General features: G+C 32.7%; 2 protein-coding genes across 4 annotated transcripts; one reads left to right on the top strand and one right to left on the bottom strand.

The window, feature by feature from the left end:
• The first annotated feature begins 10,497 nt into the window (after positions 1-10,497).
• LOC139877545 (serine/threonine-protein kinase STY46-like) lies at positions 10,498-16,763 on the top strand. 2 transcript variants are annotated; one of them, XM_071864983.1, is made up of 14 exons: positions 10,498-10,812; positions 12,272-12,567; positions 12,708-13,059; positions 13,532-14,006; positions 14,117-14,157; positions 14,319-14,387; positions 14,483-14,583; positions 14,724-14,802; positions 14,888-14,986; positions 15,061-15,129; positions 15,341-15,390; positions 15,482-15,563; positions 16,093-16,187; positions 16,287-16,763. In XM_071864983.1, the coding sequence occupies exons 2-14, from the start codon at positions 12,284-12,286 to the stop codon at positions 16,372-16,374; spliced, it is 1,884 nt and encodes a 627-aa protein (XP_071721084.1). In that variant the 5' UTR covers positions 10,498-10,812; positions 12,272-12,283; the 3' UTR covers positions 16,375-16,763. The 2 variants fall into 2 exon arrangements, with proteins under 2 accessions (XP_071721084.1, XP_071721083.1); XM_071864982.1 differs by lacking the exon at positions 10,498-10,812 and adding an exon at positions 10,857-11,640.
• A 532-nt stretch (positions 16,764-17,295) lies between these two features.
• LOC139877102 (uncharacterized) lies at positions 17,296-20,458 on the bottom strand. 2 transcript variants are annotated; one of them, XM_071864515.1, is made up of 13 exons: positions 20,328-20,458; positions 20,030-20,178; positions 19,895-19,943; positions 19,430-19,576; positions 19,173-19,261; positions 18,999-19,068; positions 18,820-18,910; positions 18,624-18,693; positions 18,404-18,499; positions 18,190-18,289; positions 17,858-17,944; positions 17,651-17,733; positions 17,296-17,513 (listed from the first exon to the last, which is right to left on the bottom strand). In XM_071864515.1, exons 1-13 carry the CDS (start codon positions 20,377-20,379, stop codon positions 17,379-17,381), a joined length of 1,218 nt encoding a protein of 405 aa, XP_071720616.1. In that variant the 5' UTR covers positions 20,380-20,458; the 3' UTR covers positions 17,296-17,378. The 2 variants fall into 2 exon arrangements, with proteins under 2 accessions (XP_071720616.1, XP_071720617.1); XM_071864516.1 differs by having other exon boundaries at positions 17,651-17,730.
• Between the last annotated feature and the right edge of the window lie 741 nt (positions 20,459-21,199).

The raw sequence follows: 21,199 nt of genomic DNA, 5'->3' as shown, positions 1-21,199 counted from the left end.
TGAACAAGAGAAGGCGTTTCAATTATTGAAGAAAAAGCTAACTACTGCACCTATATTGTCATTGCCTGAAGGGAATGATGATTTTGTGATTTATTGTGACGCATCAAAGTAAGGTCTCGGTTGTGTATTAATGCAACGGACGAAGGTGATTGCTTATGCGTCTAGACAATTGAAGATTCACGAGCAAAATTATACGACGCATGATTTGGAATTAGGCGCGGTTGTTTTTGCATTAAAGACTTGGAGGCACTACTTATATGGGGTCAAAAGTATTATATATACCGACCACAAAAGTCTTCAACACATATTTAATCAGAAACAACTGAATATGAGGCAGCGTAGGTGGATTGAATTGTTGAATGATTACGACTTTGAGATTCGTTACCACCCGGGGAAGGCAAATGTGGTAGCCGACGCCTTAAGCAGGAAGGACAGAGAACCCATTCGAGTAAAATCTATGAATATAATGATTCACAATAACCTTACTACTCAAATAAAGGAGGCGCAACAAGGAGTTTTAAAAGAGGGAAATTTAAAGGATGAAATACCCAAAGGATCGGAGAAGCATCTTAATATTCGGGAAGACGAAACCCGGTATAGGGCTGAAATGATTTGGGTACCAAAATTTGGAGATATGAGAGAAATGGTACTTAGAGAAGCTCATAAAACCAGATACTCAATACATCCTGAAACGGGGAAGATGTACAAGGATCTCAAGAAACATTTTTGGTGGCCAGGTATGAAAGCCGATATTGCTAAATATGTAGGAGAATGTTTGACGTGTTCTAAGGTCAAAGCTGAACATCAGAAACCATCAGGTCTACTACAACAACCTGAAATCCCGGAATGGAAATGGGAAAACATTACCATGGATTTCATTACTAAATTGCCAAGGACTGCAAGTGGTTATGATACTATTTGGGTAATAGTTGATCGTCTCACCAAGACAGCACACTTCCTGCCAATAAGAGAAGATGACAAGATGGAGAAGTTAGCACGACTGTATTTGAAGGAAGTCGTCTCCAGACATGGAATACCAATCTCTATTATCTCTGATAGGGATGGCAGATTTATTTCAAGATTCTGGCAGACATTACAGCAAGCATTGGGAACTCGTCTAGACATGAGTACTGCTTATCATCCACAAACTGATGGGCAGAGCGAAAGGACGATACAAACACTTGAAGACATGCTACGAGCATGTGTTATTGATTTCGGAAACAGTTGGGATCGACATCTACCGTTAGCAGAATTTTCCTACAACAACAGCTACCATTCAAGCATTGAGATGGCACCGTTTGAAGCACTTTATGGTAGAAAGTGCAGGTCTCCGATTTGTTGGAGTGAAGTGGGGGATAGACAGATTACGGGTCCGGAGATAATACAAGAAACTACCGAGAAGATCATCCAAATTCAACAACGGTTGAAAACCGCCCAAAGTCGACAAAAGAGCTACGCTGACATTAAAAGAAAAGATATAGAATTTGAAATTGGAGAGATGGTCATGCTTAAAGTTGCACCTTGGAAAGGCGTTGTTCGATTTGGTAAACGAGGGAAATTAAATCCACGGTATATTGGACCATTCAAGATTATTGATCGTGTCGGACCAGTAGCTTACCGACTTTAGTTACCTCAACAACTCGCGACTGTACATAACACTTTCCACGTCTCGAATTTGAAGAAATATTTTGCTAAAGAAGATCTCGCTATTCCATTAGATGAAATCCAAATCAACGAAAAACTTCAATTCATCGAAGAGCCCGTCGAAATAATGGATCGTGAGGTTAAAAGACTTAAGCAAAACAAGATACCAATTGTTAAGGTTCGATGGAATGCTCGTAGAGGACCCGAGTTCACCTGGGAACGAGAAGATCAGATGAAGAAGAAATACCCGCATTTATTTCCAGAAGATACGTCAACACCTCCAACTGCTTAAAATTTCGGGACGAAATTTATTTAACGGGTAGGTACTGTAGTGACCCAAACTTTTCCATGTTTATATATATATATATATATATATATATATATATATATATATATATATTAAATGAAATTGTTATTTACATGATTAAGTGTTTCCAACATGTTAAGCAATCAAACTTGTTAAGACTTGATTAATTGAAATAGGTTTCATATAGACAATTGACCACCCAAGTTGACCGGTGATTCACGAACGTTAAAACTTGTAAAAACTATACGATGACATATATATGGTTATATATATAGTTAACATGATTTTATTATAAGTATGTATCTCATTAGGTATTTTAACAATGAGTTATATACATAAAAATGAGACTATTAATTTAAGAAACTCGAAAACGATATATATAACGATTATCGTTATAACAACGTCTTACTAGGTACATATGAATCATATTAAGATATTGATACACTTGGTTAATTATGTTAAATGATAAGTAAATATATTATTAAGTGTATTAACAATGAAATACATATGTAAAAATAAGACTACTAACTTAATGATTTCGAAACGAGACATATATGTAACGATTATCGTTGTAACGACATTTAACTGTATATACATCATACTAAGATATATTATATATCATAATATCATGATAATATAACAATTTAACATCTCATTTGTTATAATAAACAATGGGTTAACAACATTCAACAAGATCGTTAACCTAGAGGTTTCAAAACAACATTTACATGTAACGACTAACGATGACTTAATGACTCAGTTAAAATGTATATACATGTAGTGTTTTAATATGTATTCATACACTTTTAAAAGACTTAACGACACTTATCAAAATACTTCTACTTAACAAAAATGCTTACAATTACATCCTCGTTCAGTTTCATCAACAATTCTACTCGTATGCACCCGTATTCGTACTCGTACAATACACAGCTTTTAGATGTATGTACTATTGGTATATACACTCCAATGATCAGCTCTTAGCAGTCCATGTGAGTCACTTAACACATGTGGGAACCATCATTTGGCAACTAGCATGAAATATCTCATAAAATTACAAAAATATGAGTAATCATTCATGACTTATTTACATGAAAACAAAATTACATATCCTTTATATCTAATCCATACACCAACGACCAAAAACACCTACAAACACTTTCATTCTTCAATTTTCTTCATCTAATTGATCTCTCTCAAGTTCTATCTTCAAGTTCTAAGTATTCTTCATAAATTCCAAAAGTTCTAGTTTCATAAAATCAAGAATACTTCCAAGATTGCAAGTTTACTTCCAAGTTTTCTAAATCCATTCCAAGTAATCATCCAAGATCAAGAAACCTTTGTTACTTACAGTAGGTTATCTTTCTAATACAATGTAATAATCATATTCAAACATTAATTCAATTTCTATAACTATAACAATCTTATTTCGAGTGAAAATCTTACTTGAAATTGTTTTCGTGTCATGATTCTGCTTCAAGAACTTTCAAGCCATCCAAAGATCCTTTGAAGCTAGATCTATTTTTCTCATTTTTAGTAGGTTTATCCAAGGAACTTGAGGTAGTAATGATATTCATAACATCATTCTATTCATACATATAAAGCTATCTTATTCGAAGGTTTAAACTTGTAATCACTAGAACATAGTTTAGTTAATTCTAAACTTGTTCGCAAATAAAAGTAAATCCTTCTAACTTGAATTTTAAAATCAACTAAACACATGTTCTATATCTATATGATATGCTAACTTAATGATTTAAAACCTGGAAACACGAAAAACACCGTAAAATCGGATTTACGCCGTCGTAGTAACACTGCGGGCTGTTTTGGGTTAGTTAATTAAAAACTATGATAAAATTTGATTTAAAAGTTGTTATTCTGGGAAAATTATTTTTATTATGAACATGAAACTATATCCAAAAATTATGATTAAACTCAAAGTGGAAGTATGTTTTCTAAAATGGTCATCTAGACATCGTTCTTTCGACTGAAATGACTATCTTTACAAAAACGACTTGTAACTTATTTTTCCGACTATAAACCTATACTTTTTCTGTTTAGATTCATAAAATAGAGTTCAATATGAAACCATAGCAATTTGATTCACTCAAAACGGATTTAAAATGAAGAAGTTATGGGTAAAACAAGATTGGATAATTTTTCTCATTTTAGCTACGTGAAAATTGGTAACAAATCTATTCCAACCATAACTTAATCAACTTGTATTGTATATTATGTAATCTTGAGATACCATATACACGTATACAATGTTTCGACCTATCATGTCGACACATCTATATATATTTCGGAACAACCATAGACACTCTATATGTGAATGTTGGAGTTAGCTATACAGGGTTGAGGTTGATTCCAAAATATATATAGTTTGAGTTGTGATCAATACTGAGATACGTATACACTGGGTCGTGGATTGATTCAAGATAATATTTATCGATTTATTTCTGCACATCTAACTGTGGACAACTAGTTGTAGGTTACTAACAAGGACAGCTGACTTAATAAACTTAAAACATCAAAATATATTAAAAGTGTTGTAAATATATTTTGAACATACTTTGATATATATGTATATATTGTTATAGGTTCGTGAATCAACCAGTGGCCAAGTCTTACTTCCCGACGAAGTAAAAATCTGTGAAAGTGAGTTATAGTCCCACTTTTAAAATCTAATATTTTTAGGATGAGAATACATGCAGGTTTTATAAATGATTTACAAAATAGACACAAGTACGTGAAACTACATTCTATGGTTGAATTATCTAAATCGAATATGCCCCTTTTTATTAAGTATGGTAATCTAAGAATTAGGGAACAGATACCCTAATTGACGCGAATCCTAAAGATAGATCTATTGGGCCTAACAAACCCCATCCAAAGTACCGGATGCTTTAGTACTTCGAAATTTATATCATATCCGAAGGGTGTCCCGGAATGATGGGGATATTCTTATATATGCATCTTGTTAATGTCGGTTACCAGATGTTCACCATATGAATGATTTTTATCTCTATGTATGGGATGTGTATTGAAATATGAAATCTTGTTGTCTATTGTTACGATTTGATATATATAGGTTAAACCTATAACTCACCAACATTTTTGTTGACGTTTAAAGCATGTTTATTCTCAGGTGAATACTAAGAGCTTCTGCTATTGCATACTAAAATAAGGACAAGATTTGGAGTCCATGTTTGTATGATATTGTGTAAAAACTGCATTCAAGAAACTGATTTCGATGTAACATATTTGTATTGTAAACCATTATGTAATGGTCGTGTGTAAACAGGATATTTTAGATTATCATTATTTGATAATCTACGTAAAGCTTTTTAAACCTTTATTTATGAAATAAAGGTTATGGTTTGTTTTAAAAATGAATGCAGTCTTTGAAAAACGTCTCATATAGAGGTCAAAACCTCGCAACGAAATCAATTAATATGGAACGTTTTTAATTAATAAGAACGGGACATTTCACAATACATGTCTAACAAGCTAGGTCAGGTCATATTGTATCACAATCCTAATGCTCGAGACCGTCATACAAAAGTTAACCAAAGTCATCTCAAAAAGTCAACCTGACCCAATATGATCTTTAAATCTATACATGTTTATTATATTAACATAGTATAAGTCTTGATAGTTGGACGAATTTATAGTTTATCAAACTCAAAACATTATTTATTTCAGAAGTTATATTATATTTGAATGATCATGACAATTGAATATATTTTAACATTTCATATAGTTTCCCAGTACTTGTAAAATCAGACTATAGTTTTTATAAGGCTTTAAAATATGATAAAACAGTCAACTTGACAATTGTTCAACGAGACGTGCCTTATACAAGAATTCATTTACTCGACTAATAATATTTGGAAATTCAATTTATCAACCTCATAAACATGTTGTTTAAATATCAATTTACAGTTTCAAACACAATTTCAATTAATATTAATCATAATTCGGTTGACCATAACTTTTAATCCGTTTCTCGAAAACATACAATTTCTATATGAAAAGTTATTAATTTTTCGACAGCTTTCCAACGACATGCATATCATATATCTTATATGAATAACATATGTATCAAATTCGTGATTCATCATAAACTATCTAACGATAAAATTAAAGCATACAAGTATGCATAAACATATATACTCGAGCACTAGACATGGATACACTATTAATATATAAAAGATAAGATATGAATACTCACGTATCAATATTGTGATTCAATATTGCAGGAAAAGTACGCAAACGCAACGGAAATGATAAACGCTAGGTTGACCTTTGACTAATGATCATAACCCCCAAGCAATACCCATAACCTCCATAGCTATAACCCATAATTTCCTTAGCTCTATCCCGCTCGAAAAGCTTATTTTGAAAATAACTTGCTCATGACCTCGTCGTAATATTTTATGTATAATAATACTAATAATAATCTTAATAATAATAATAATAATAATAATAATAATAATAATAATAATAATAATAATAATAATAATAATAATAATAATAATAATAATAATAATAATAATAATATATAAAGAGATCAGAGAGATGTGAGGATATGTGTGTGTGTATTCGAGCAAAAACGAATTCAATTTATAGATCAGTCCTGAAATTTGACCTCATGCGATCGCATGGGTTCTATGCCCATTTGCCATGCGATCGCATGGCTGCTCCTGCCAGCTCATTTGTGTTTTGTTTTCTTGTTTGTCGACATATTATTATTATTATTATTATTATTATTATTATTATTATTATTATTATTATTATTATATATATATATATATATATATATATAATTTATATTAATTATATATATATTATATTATATTCATGTGCATAGTTGACTTGTAATTTTAGGTCCGTTGACTCGTACGTTGATACTCGGTTTATGTCTCGGTTTCGGATTCTCGAACGTTACTTCGTGTGCTTTAATAACTTGTACTTTACGTTTCGCGACGTGTACCGTTGTCAAAATATAGACTTACATTACCAATAACTATATTACCCGAAGTGTATCTTGTACGTTCGAGTGTTTTGGTCATTTGCGTCTATAAATTAACGTCTTAATATATAGTAATATTATTTTAAATCAAAACGTTTTATATCTAATTAATATTATATTTTATAACATTCGTAAAATATACATACATTTTCATTTTGAAATAGTGTTTTACTGTAGCAAAATGATTTTTACTGTAGCAAATAGTGATTTTCGAAAACACTGTAGCTTTTCGGGTACTGTAGCAATTCGAAAATAATGTAGCAAATTAGTGTTTTACTTGTTCATCTTAAACGTTTTAGTTAACTTATCTAAATATCAATCGAATCAATAATTGAATATTACTATCGTTTACTTAACTAGTTTGAAATCATATATATAGTTTCAATATTCATAAACACATTTTAAATACACGTTGTTAGTCATTTATATATTTAATCTTAATAATAAATATTCCAACATATTGTATATATTCCAGTTATGTTATTTAAATAAAACATTTTAATAATCAAATTCTATTGAATCGAAAAGCGTTTTCGCACGTTTGAAAATAGATCAATTGAAAATTATGAAATTCAATTCTCCACTATCGTTTGTCTAACTTTCGTTATTTGACATTTTGTGCCTACTTGTAGATCACTTTACCATTTTCCGAATGTTGTTAAAAATAACAGATTTCTTAAATCACAGTGGACCTCACAACAGAGACCCGTAATCATATCACAATGTATCTGATAATTAAATCATTTGATATTATCTTTCAATTCCGTCGATAAATATATTAAAACAAATACGTTCATGTAAAGTATTATACATCTAATACTTTGTCAACGTTTTCAATAATTATATATTATATATTCACATCTATATACACATAAGTGTTCGTGAATCGTCGAGCACAGTCAAAGGGTAATTGATTACATGAATATAATTCCAAAATTTTTGAGACTCAAGACTACAGACTTTGCTTATCATGTCGAGATCATATAAAGATTAAGTTTAAATTTGGTTGGAAATTTCCGGGTCGTCACACCGTGTAACCCAAGAACACCTAACCCGAGACCTATTTGCCGAAGTCAACCAAGTCAATAACGTCGACAACAACATTAAGCCCACTAAAGACTCAACGACGAAAAAAATGAATGAATGAACCAATCTCACAACAGCCGAACAGATCTAAATGCAAAATCAAACCGTAAAGGAACCAGTCATCTAGAGACAGAGCTTGAGCCATTTAGTTGAGAGGGCAAAAAATATATTCCAACTTACACAAAGTCCTTTTAAAGAAATACATAACAAAACGAACAACAAACTATCACAAGACATATATTAATGTATTACAAACTTACTACAAATAATAAAAATAATTAGAATATATTATATATCGATCTATCAAAACTTTCGAGTTTATAACAAATTGCCTATTCTATGTATAAAAGTTTACACATGATAACAAGAACACTTGCAATCTATCATTAACAATAATGAAAATTCAATTAAATCATAGCATATTACTTTAAATAAGATTGTACTTATGATTGTTATTTTTTTTCTTTTCTTAAAATGAATGCTTAAATGTAGAATTTTAAGTAAAATTGAGATTTATATTAAAAATTATATATAATAATATATCAATGTAAGCTCTTTTATTTTAGAGGGGTCAAAAGGTTACTATTATTCATTTGTTACTCAAAGTACTAATATGATACATGCAAGTATAATTATAGCTCAAACACATGGGGTGGCCACAACCCCCTGCCGCCCCAATGATCATTCGCCATTACAGTCATCTCCCAATTTTTTAAGGATATTTACAAACCCCAGATTCAAGCAGTTCGCCAGCAGCCTCCAACAGCCTCCAGCAACAACTGGTGGCCGCCAATGACAACCGCCACCAACACCATTTTAAGTCACCAGCGACCACAAGGGCCTTCAATAACATCACCAGCCGCCATCAGCCAGTAACGGCCGCTAGACAACCACCAATGGCAGCTAGAAGTGGTCGTCGACCACTCTTTGCCACCACCCCCAACCACCGAGAGCCAATAACAGCTGTTAGCAGCCACTCAAGGCCGTGAGCAGCCACCACCTCCCCTCAACAATCTCTGGCGGCGACCGAACTACCGAGGTCTGCCAGATTTCAACACAAAATGCGATCCACCCTACCTCTGCTAAATCTACCCCACCCCACCCAAAACGAAGCTCATCCTAGCGAGTTGTAGAGTTCCAAGCGGAACTCGTTGCCTACAAAGCAATCTAAGAAGTGAAACGACTGCGAAGACGGAGAAAATAAGTTGCAAGTAAGGATGGCACCGATCCATCGGATATCCATCCGATCCGATCCATTTAGATGGATATGGATGATCTAAATGGATGATAACTGGATATGGATATGGATGATGTGAAAATTTTGTGGATCGGTTATGAATGACAATTTATCATCCATAAATACATCCATTTACCACCCAAAATACATATATACATATAAATATATACCCACTTGCTTAAATATGTGCATTTATATTTAAATATCGTTATATATGTACACTATAAACTATTAAAATGTTATTGATAATATAGATTGTGAAGATACAATTATCTATCTATTATTAAATTCATATATTTTACATATAATATACATTATTTGTTAAAAATATTTTGATTATTTCATTTTATAATAGGAATATTTTTAGAAAACTTAACATTAAACGGATATCCGATAACCTTTTTAATCCAACGGATACCCGTCCATCGCCATCCCTAGCTGCAGACAAACTCTACCAAAGTCGGAATCGCCACCAAGAAACATCCCAACCCTAAGGGCTTTGTTTCAGAGTTTAATTTTGAAAAGAAAGGAAAGGAATGAGAAAGAAGTTAAATGAAATTAGTGTTATAGAGTTTTAGGCTTTGTTCCAGAGTTTATATATAAGAGAAAAGAAGTGAAATGAAGAAGAATGAAAGGGAGTGAAATGGGATCTTTCCAAATTGGAAGAAAATATTGAGAGGGAAATTAAGCAAAATTATGAATCCATTCACTTCCCTTTCTTCCCAACAAAAACTCAGGAACACCATAGCTTTTTTAATTTCTTTCTGAATCCTTTCTTTTCCTTCCAATACTGAACTAGAGCCTTAACATAAAAGAAATGGAACGAAGTGACTCGATGAATTAGCTAAATTCTCGCTTCAAACTTTCCAATTGGTTCCTTCCTTTCACTTCTTTTCTCTTCACTTCATTTCTTTGACAACGAAACTGTGCAACAGACCCTGATTCATAAAGGAAATGAAATTAAATGAAGTAGAATGATTTCTTTTCTTTGACAACGAAACTGTGCAACAGACCCTGATTCATAAAGGAAATGAAATTAAATGAAGTAGAATGAATGGGGGTGATTTCAAATCCTTCCAATTTGAAAGGAAGAGATGAAGAGTAAAATATCCATCCATTTTCTTCCATTTCTTTGCTGTCAAAACTAAGGGATTTGTGATTTTGATTTCCTTCCAAATCAATTACTCAATTTCTTCCAGTTTTTACGCTCGTTCTTCTACGATACTTCCACAACCATACTACGCCGGCACCACCTACGCTGCCACCACCTACGCCACCCCTTCCGTCACACCACTTATGCCGCCTGATTAGCAACCACATGGGGTTTGAATTTAAACAAACACTGACAAAAACCATTAATGATCCGGGTTATGATTCAGATATTTGGCTAGCTCACCCTTACTCCCTCCCAATCGATGTCGTTAATCGAATTAATCATCAGTTTCTCGTCGTTACCGGACAGTTCCTTTTCTCAGCACACCTTCACCTTCTTCGTTCCAGGTATTAAATTCCTTGTTTATGAGTAATTGAGTAGTCAAAAATAAATGTTACTTGTAGTTAGGTGATGATTGTGAGCATTGCAGCTTGGATTAATTAATTGGTATATCTGAAGTGTGTAATGTTGTAGATGTGTTTAGTTATTTACATATCAAGATGTAATTTTGTTGAAACAGTTTTAGTTTGTGAATGATATTGACCAGTTGAACAATTGACATTTTGGGAAAGAACACTAGTTTTGTATTGAATTTGATTTGGGGAAGATTTTTATTTTTATTTTTTTATTTTAAGGGAATAAAAACAATCGAAATGATAAAAATACCTTGTACATAACATGTGAGGGGAGTTGGCGATTTTTTTAAACGATAGTGAGTCGGTACACAAGATTTTTCAAGTGCTGCCATAGTAAGAAAAGTTATCTAGGGACTCTATTTGAAATGGATAAACGACACAGATAGTCCGCGCAATTTTGTCTATTTCTAATGGCTAAAAAAGTTGTCGTTCGTCATCAATAGCTTTTTTAGATAACAACTAAGAGATAGGTGTTAAAATAAAATTTAAAATTCTACAGTTTATATAATACTCCAAAAGGGAGGGAACCTAAATCTTAGTTCCAACATGAAAGAAGTCCAGGTTTTTGGGACATAAGTTTAGGGATTTGTCTGTTTCTACACCTTTCAAGAAACCTCCATGCACTAACATATATGTTGTTGATGACGCATTGATGATATATACATACATACATACATATTTATCATGAATATCTATAAGTTTAAAGCAGCAGCAACAACAAAAATACCTAATATCAATTGATGAACCATGTGTCTCTCTGTAAGCTATTATAACTTCCACTTTTTCTCTACTTTATTGATTTTGGGATTTCATCAAAAGTGTTTAAAATTCAAGCAATTGTGTGTGAAACTGTAATTTACAGTCAAGATTTGACCTTTTCATTAAAATTGTTGGTTTATTTGCAGTTTCCTTAAGAGGGCTGAAAATCAACCAACTGATTGATTTAAAAATAGCAGTTTTCATTTATGTTATGTCAAATGTTGTGTTATTTTAAGTATTTTTATTTTTTATATGAGTGTTCTCAATCCAAAGTTTGACTTTTGGGTGTTTCATCATAAGTCAGCAAAGGGATTTAAGAGTTATGATTTTCTTTGTTGAATAACCAGAATTCTGCGAGTTTTTTATTTGGGTTTTTTCCCAATTGAAGAATATGCTACAAAATATGTGAATATGAATTTGTATGTGAAGATGTAGTTTGTGCTTTATGCTATAAAGTATGTGAATAAAAATGATATCTTTCTGACATAACTAAACAGAAATATGATGAAATTTGTGTGATCACACTCAAATTCCTGCCTTTATATAATTTTTCATTTCTGCTGGTTTTGTAAAGTTTAAAGAACCATTTTCTTGATTCATAAATCACTTTGTGTATGTGTGTTTTGTGCAGAAATGTGTGAAAATGGAGAACGAAAACAAACCACCATCAGCCGAGGAGCTATTGAACAGGATCATTGAGCTCCAAGAACGCCATGTTCACATTAAACAAAAAATATCCAAACTCATGATCTCGGGTAATCACCGGCCAAAACGGGACCACCAAACCGCACGTTCTCACCTACTAGCCACTGGTGGAGTGGTGCACCCTTTGGCAAACAAGCTAACAGAAAGTCAATGTTTCAATATATTACAGTCAATGGGTCAGGCTATGCATGTATATGATTTCAAACATCAGATTTTCTTTTGGTGAGCCAATTACTGTGATTCGTTTAGTTATATTCTTAATTTATTATGGTACTAGATAGATACTTGCACTAGAACAAGGCCAGACTTCGTCAACTTTTGACCAACGTTGACCATTGCCCGGGTTACTGGAAATTGTGCAGGAACCGTGCTGCAGAAAAGACGTTTGGTTATACACCTGATGAAGCGTATGGTAAAACTCCATTGGAGCTTATAACTGAGCCTAAAGATGCAGCATATGGGGTCCACGTTCTGGACCGAACGTTGAATGGAGAAAGTTGGTGTGGGGGGTTTCCTGTAGTGAACAAAAGTGGGGGGAAATTTGTAGCAATTGCAACAAGTACCCCATATTATGATGAAAACGGTAGACTGCTCGGGGCTATGTGTTTATCCAGTAATACACGTCTCTATAATTCGATTGAGGTAGATCGTGGACCCACAAGGATCACTTTTGATTCTCAACAGACTTCAATTGCATCAAAATTATCAAATTTGGTATGTATTTAGTACCCAACTTTGGTCTAGTTTCTATTTTAGCAACACTCCTTACTATATGTTCAATTTTAAGATGTTTTCAACTAAAGTAACTTTTGTTATGGTAATTGGTTTTAGGCACTGCATATGATACTAAAAAAAAGTCAATATGGTCAGCTACACAAACATATTAGGTGCCACATACTTTTACACTTTCACCACATATATTGACTTACTAAATTTTTTGAAAGAATAAACTATATATGCTTTCTTGTGTACCAATAATAGCAAGATAAATAACCCAATGGTTGCCATGAATAGTAAAAAATGAAAATTTGCTGCCATTTTTGATAATCTTTATGTTACTGTTAATGTCATAAATGTGAAAGTTAAACTTGGTCAACATTCGAGTACTCTCTAAAAAGGCCCGACCGAGTAAAAATCTGATGTTTACCTAATTGATGATATTCTGCTAAAAACACTGCTGAAACAGGCTTTGAATTTGAAGTCAAAAAGGAGGACATGTGAGAGTTTGACTGGGCACGTTGATGTTTTCGCCCCTGATCATTCAAATGAGACACTTATAACTACAACATGCACGTTGAGGGGACACATTACTGCATCTCTATTTGGAGTATTTTATTTTAAGGACATCGAGAAGCATTTTATAAGCAGACAACAACTGACGATTGATTGCGGTAAAGAGAGAATTGTGTGGCCATGGAAAGAAAACGGAAAACTAGACTGTCAACCGTGCGAAAATACTAACTCGGGTGGTAGTTATAAAACTGATGCTTCAGGGATGTCGTTATTAAAGTCAAAGTCAAAGTCAAGCATCTCAAGTAGCACAGGTAGTGGTGTAACAAACCTCCAAAGTCACGAAATTATTGAAGTCAAAGGGGAGAGAAAGACTATGGGTTATGAGATCTTGTGGGAAGACTTAATCATTAAAGAATCAATTGGGCAAGGTATACATCAAAAGGGTATTTACAAATGTGACTACATGTTAACTATATATTTCGTTTTCTCTAATTAATCAATGATTTTGATATTTTTCGTTGCATGCATATCATGGCAGGCTCATCTGCTATCGTGTACCACGCGCTGTGGTATGGATCAGTATGTTTCACATCCCTCGCTAATCAATTCAATTTCAAGATTATTGCTTTGATAGTTTAGTTTTATTTTTTTGAATTAATTAATGCACCACCAAATTAGTCTTTGAGCTTAGCTGTTGTAACATTTGTTGTTAATGGAAGTAAAATGTTAACTTTATGCAGGATGTTGCGGTCAAGCTACTTTTACAACAAGAGTATTATGATGATGTTATAATACATTTTAAAAAGGAGGTAACTTTTTTCATTTTCAGTTGTGTTCCGTGTTTGGTTACTTCTGTTTTATACTCTTGATGAATTATACTGTAATATTTCGTTACTTTTTAAAGGTTTCGTTCGTTAAAAGGCTTCGACACCCAAATATTTTGCTCTTCATGGGCGCTGTAACTTCACGTCAACATCTATGCATTGTAACGGAGTTTCTTCCCCGGTTAGTTCTTTAAACCTCAACCCATAAAAATAGTGTTACACCAACAAGTCGTTAATTGATTTAGTTTTAGTCTTTAAGTCAGTTTCCTCACATTTTTTTAATTGGATTAAACATGATTAAATTGAGTTTCTTTTATATAGTGGAAGCTTATATCGGATGCTTCAACGAGATTCAATTCGATTAGATTGGAGACGACGTATTCGTATGGCCATGGATATTGTAAGTACCAACAAAAACACATGCTAATTATCTCTTTCTATCATGTTGTTATTTTTTACACCACCTTATTTGTGATTTGGTAAAGGCACAAGGCATGAATTATCTTCATCGTTTTAACCCACCCATTCTTCACCTTGATTTGAAGTCTTCAAATCTTCTTGTCGATAAGAATTGGACTGTAAAGGTACGCTTCGAATTTTCTTTATACCCATGTGTTTTTCTTGCAAATATTTTTTCTCTAAAAATATCAAATTTTAGGTTGGTGACTTTGGTCTGTCTCGTAACAAGGATCACACGTATTCGAATGTAAAGGCAGACAAAGGAACGGTATTACACTCTTTTCCTCTGTTTTCTGTTGGTCTTACAAAAATTTTAGATGACTAAAAAAGTTTACTATTTTGTGAATAAAATTGTAGAAAACATGAATTACTTCGTACAATTTAGCTATGAGGTTGAACGGGCAAGGTTTGACTTGTAAAGACAAAATGTTCCCTTGACTAATTTCTTGTGAATGTTTTTTTTTTCTTTCTTTTTTTAGCCTCAATGGATGGCACCCGAAATTCTTCGTAACGAGCATGCAGATGAAAAGTAAGCTCTTGTGTTTTAAAAAAAAAAAATATAATTTTTTCTTTCTACATTTTGTGAATCGTATATTATCCTCATGGTTGGCAAACTTTAGGTCGGATGTATACAGCTATGGCGTAGTATTGTGGGAACTTACCACACTTAAGATCCCTTGGGATAATTTTAACCCGGCACAGGTTATTCTCAAGCTTAGTAGTTTTTTAAGGATACTATGTAAATCTACAGTTTTTTACTCAAAATTCCATTTTTTATATCATTATTGATAAAGTGTAATGATTAAGTGCTGAATGGTTCAAAATCTGTATGATTCAAAGGTTATAATTTGAATGACAATAACTTGTTTGATAATCATTCTGTTGAGTTATACGATCAAGGTATTTGTTTGACCTCAAATGTCATGCGTCGCTATTTTACTCTCGGGGTCAAGCAAATCACCTTCTATAAGTGAAGTTGGTATACAAAATTTGTATTCATATATCACTTAAAACTCTTATATGTTGTTAACCTTCCTCTGAGAATTAATGTGATTACCAATTTTCAAGTTGATTAAATGTTTCTTATAAGATTGAAGCTGGATATTTGTTTATTTGACCTCAAAGGGTCACAACAAGAACAATGATTACTAAGAATATGTGGTTCTTGAACATAGGGGACAATGAAAGGATAAAAGGTGGTGAATTGAAAATTTATTCATGTTATTTTCAGGTAATAGAAGCCGTTGGTTTTAGTAATCAAAGACTAGAGATACCGAAAGATGTGGATCCACTCTGGGCTTCGCTTATCGAAAGCTGTTGGTACAGGTTAGTTGGTCTCTTTAATAAATGCTACGTAGTATTAAAATTTAAATACTTTTTTATAAAGTAGAAATAGTGATAGACGACTTCTTTTTTCATGGTCAGCGAGTCGCAATTGCGGCCAACATTCCAAGAAATACTATATAAGCTTAAAATTTTGCAAAAGAAGTTTGCGGTTGAACGTAAAAGATGAGAGCTGGGCTTCTGTATCGTAGATTTCACTACTATTTCTTCAACGATTTTTATTTTGCAACGTAGTATGTACTGCATGCTTCGGTGGGTGCTTCAGCCCATATATACTAAATAAATGTCACCAATCTATATATGCCCATTAATGATTCTTTGCTTCCTGTTAAATAATGTAACAGTAATTTAAGTTAGATATAAATCAGTTAGAATGTGTTGGTTAGAAGCAGTTATAGTTATAGTTGAAGTTTGTATCTTTATATAAAGCAAGTTGAACCAAATGGTATTTGGCTCGTGTCTATTAACCAACTGGTTGTGGATTCAAGTATCGTTAAAGCACAAGATGTGTGCCTCTGTTTGTTAAAACTAACTTATTATAATTTTTTAAATTTGATTCTCAAAAATGGAATAAAAAAAATATATCTGCTTTTGTTTCTTAGTTGGATATGGTCCTTTTTTTTTGCTGCAAGTTAACCTTTGACCTCTAATATTATATTCATTTGAGTTTTCCTTAATATGGAAGAAAGTGTTGGAAAACAATCAACTGATCAAGTTACAAATGACAGTGTGTGTTAGGTTTCTATATATTTACTATTTACTTTTGTCCATGACAATAGATGGATAATGTGTGTGTTTCTTGAATATTTTTTTAAATTTTAGTGTCACAGTCAAGCTTTGACTTAATGACTTTTGAATAAACATAAACAAAAAAAATACTGTATAAAGCATCTATTTGGTTCACTCAAGCAGCCGAAAAATATTGCGAACAAGTTTATTTGAGCAGCAGATTTAGGAGAAAACAAACACAAAGAGCATTTTGCACATTTTACTCAATGACCTGACCTTTGAGCCGTGTATGAATTATGACGTAACTTCTTTATATCATTCAAATTCGAATAGGTAATTATATAAATGTGCCAAGACCCAAGACCCCCGAAGTGGTAACATTTGACTATTAAAGGTTGTGTTGAAAGTAACACATTTTAGTTATTTACAATGTCTAAACTCATATTATAACTTATAAGACTTGACCCCTCCTACTAAGCTCATTGCTTCAATAACTGACATTAACAGATAGTCGGGATACAATTCGATGTGAGCAAGTCCACCCTCCGATTCCATACGACTCAAGATTCTTCCAACAATCTACGAGAAAAAAAAAAAAAGATCAAGGAAAAAACATTTTCAGAAAACAGTGGTTACCTAATAGCAACATATAGATCGAACATCAAAAAACTTAGGGTTCTTTCATATATTTAAGATCAATGAAATAAAGTACTGACCTTGCGGGCATAACCACCATAAGCAATTCCCCCGATCAAAGCATTTGAATTAGATGACGCCGTTGAACTTTCTGAGTTTTCTGCTGAGGCCAAAAAGCTACAGATGAGTATACTATATTGTGCAATATAAATTGCTTTGAGAAGTACTTAATTTTTTGATTAACATGAAAGTAGTAAAATGTTCAAGGTAAGGAGTAAGATTTGCACCACGAATTGTTGTCGTTTGGAAAAGGTTATGTTTTCTTAACCCGTCCACTGTATGAGCGTTTGTACCACCCGCAAGCTGCAGAAAACCTATGTCATACTAACAATTAGTCCAAACAAGGACAAATTACAGAGAAAAAAAAATTAATTTGAGATACAATTACAGCATTTGTAGGTTTTAAATTTATGCTACACATTTTGTGCTGCATACATTAAACTTAAGATATGCTAACAAAAAACTAAGTAGCTATCAATGAAGACGAAAAAAACGAGTCATTATGTGTTTACTTGCACAAACAAAAGGGCTAAAACGGAAAATTGAACGGAAAACTAACCGGGAGGTTTGTCGTTAGCAGAAGCCAAACGAAGGGCAAAAGTAATGGATTCTCGAGTGGCACCTCTCCCGATGTCTCCACTCATTGGCCGACCATCTAACTATAATTAACGATATTTTGCTCTATACATCAGAAAATGTACATAATATTCAATATGCATTATACATATAACATCTTATTATTTATAAAAGAGGTTTATCGCTATTGTACTCACTTGCCATAAATTTAAGCAATCGAGATCGGATTCCATAATAGAGTACATTGTGTTCATCATGGAGATAGTTGAATCCCCAACATAAGGTAAACTAACCTGCATAGAAACATAACTAGTCGTGTTATCAAAGATCTCCTATATTTACGCGTACAAAAGACGCACAATTTGACTTTTTAAGGTTTATGTACAACCGAACAATCATAGCAGGTTCTACACTTACTGCTAATAGTCTTAGATGCTTGACAGATTCTCCTAAACCATTCCATAACTCTTTGAATGAATCAGTCTGTCTGCAAATGTGTTTTTTAGTCATTTATAAACTTTATGAGAATACAAATTATTAAAAAATGTTTTATAATCTAAAGCGTAAACAAGTGAAATTATACAGAAAAATAGAAGGAAAAAAAAAAGGTTACCTTCCATTGGTATGTATCTCGAGAGCATCAACATCATCTCTCGCAAGAAGTTTAGATGTTGCAGCAGCATCTCTTACATACGAGATTGCTTCTGTATCAACCGAATTATTAATCAGATAAAATATGTGAAAAGATCATGAATTTTTGGAAGAAAAATGAAAAGAAAAAAAAGGAGAGACTTATTTTATCATATGGACAAACTGGAAAACAACGTCCACAACCATAGCATCTCTCAGTTATTACTCCTGGCTACATATCAAATCCAACATTCAAAATCCAAAAAAACATAATTTCGTTAACCAAATTCAAAATTACAGAAACTTATGATGGTAAAATATGACGATGAACATTACAAGTTCACTCTGTAGAGTAATTGCATTAGCAGGACATATTCTTTCGCACGGTCCTGAGCAATCGACTGGACACTCATCTGGATCAAATTCTGTAAAGCTATTACAAACGTATATCAGATACTGAACCTAGCGGTACATTTTCGTGAATACTTATAATATAATAAATCGTATTCTGACACGATGAAAGTTTGTTTGGTAAAAGACAAGATAATTTTGGGTAAATTAGACAATAATAAATTTAATGAAGTAGATATTACCGGCTTTGCGAAAATGAAGATCTTCATCATCATTAACACTTATCATAACCCAAGGCCTTATAATAGGTAAGATACCTCTCGCTGCATCGATACCTTCGTTCACCGCATTCACCACCGCCGCATCAGCGGCACAATCAATACAATCAACTACGATAAAATTTACAAACACATGCTTTAATGTACAAACAAATTCTTTGATTTTAGTAAAAAAACAAAAAAAAAATTGATTTTTCTATCGACAGCTTTAATAGGGCCGTCTTTAACATGCTTTCAAGTATTGTACAATTCAATAACCGCCAGTTTATAGTCAAAAGACAGCTAAAGGTTGTCAATTGAATAATTCAGAAGACATGCATCGATTTACCCATGTGAAAATTGTTAAACTTGACAACAAAATCAAAGTAATTCGTTAAAGATATTTAAATATTAGGAATGTAAATATGAAAATGGATATGGATATATTACCTCCAGCAAGAGTGTAAACAAGTGAAAGGTTCCTTATATCCACCACATCCTGGACATAAAATATGCAACAATAAGTTAGTATAATTATTTATAAAAAAATAAACTAAATAAGTTGAAAAATTAGGGATTAAGTACCTCAAAGCTAGCACCACAAATGAGCTTGACCCAATTGCCTATTTGGAGAGACTTATGTGGTGAAGTTGTGAATGAAGGAACCTTACTTGTTCTTATAACTAAATCTTTAACTTTTTCAATGGATTTGTTGACATTAGCATTCAGTTTACCTGATATATACCCAATTTCAACAATAATAATAATAAAATTATTACAAATATCAAAAATTGGTTATACCATATATGTGCACCGTACCAACTCTTTTGCGTGTAATTGACTAATTGTGATAGAAATAGATATAAGGATAGAGAGAGATTACAGGGGAAGTGAATGTTAGGAGCAGCGGCAAGGCAATACAGGTTGAGACCCATTTCATTTCATTTCATTTCAGTTAAACCTGAAAAGGGGGAATTATTGTGGATAACTGTTTTACAATTGAAACTTGAAACACTGCAACATCTTCAAACGTTGGAAGCAATTTACATATTTGACCCATAAACATGTCTTTTGATGTTTTGATATCGGCTCTTTAATTATTTTACTTTTTCAAAAAAAGAAAAAAAAAATAATAATAATACAGTAATAAACTTTGAGGGCAAACTAAAAAAAAAAAAGTGAAACACCCTGAAATATACAAATTGAGGGCAAACTACCAAACTCAACTAACTAGTCAAACAAACGAGAGATCACAATTAAAACTTAGATGCAAACAAAGAAACACGATTACAAACGTAAACCTAACGACCGCATCACAAACTACAAACAATAATAATAAAGAGGGTAACCAATCTAAATGCGCCGGAAAGATTTGAAACCATTTAAAGCAAGGAGACAATACCGACTATCAACCGCCAAGCAAATCAAGTATTTTTGACAGATTCAAAAAGTCGTTGCATTTCTTCACCTTGAACCGGCTTTATTTTCCTTTGCTTTATAGGGGGATCATTAGAGTTAATTAGAATAGCGTTGACCTTCTCGGCCCCCATTTGGTTCATCATCTTGTTAATTTGATTGAATTAAAAGATTGTAACGAGTTTGTATTGATCAGTTTATTTATTGAGCTTGAATTGATACAATCAAGATATTACAATTGAATTACAAGTGTGTTCTTATAATCACAAATTCTAATAGTTACTTCTAAAAGAGGTTTGGATCCAAATATACTTTTGGAACCACTCTATACAAATAAGT

Source organism: Rutidosis leptorrhynchoides, chromosome 11, assembly GCF_046630445.1.
Source record: "Rutidosis leptorrhynchoides isolate AG116_Rl617_1_P2 chromosome 11, CSIRO_AGI_Rlap_v1, whole genome shotgun sequence".
Taxonomy (NCBI): domain Eukaryota; kingdom Viridiplantae; phylum Streptophyta; class Magnoliopsida; order Asterales; family Asteraceae; genus Rutidosis; species Rutidosis leptorrhynchoides.
This window is presented reverse-complemented; position numbering and strand designations above follow the sequence as displayed.

What these genes read in the sequence shown, in the direction of transcription:
- LOC139877545 (XM_071864982.1), top strand. An exon ending in CATCAAAATTATCAAATTTG is followed by an intron (nt 13,060 to 13,531) that starts GTATGTATTTAG and finishes CTGCTGAAACAG; the next exon opens with GCTTTGAATTTGAAGTCAAA. An exon ending in ATAATTTTAACCCGGCACAG is followed by an intron (nt 15,564 to 16,092) that starts GTTATTCTCAAG and finishes TGTTATTTTCAG; the next exon opens with GTAATAGAAGCCGTTGGTTT.
- LOC139877102 (XM_071864515.1), bottom strand. Translation starts at nt 20,379, where the DNA reads ATGGGTCTCAACCTGTATTGCCTTGCCGCTGCTCCTAACATTCACTTC. An exon ending in TTTGTGGTGCTAGCTTTGAG is followed by an intron (nt 19,944 to 20,029) that starts GTACTTAATCCC and finishes TTTTATGTCCAG; the next exon opens with GATGTGGTGGATATAAGGAA. An exon ending in AGCATCTAAGACTATTAGCA is followed by an intron (nt 18,500 to 18,623) that starts GTAAGTGTAGAA and finishes GTTTCTATGCAG; the next exon opens with GTTAGTTTACCTTATGTTGG.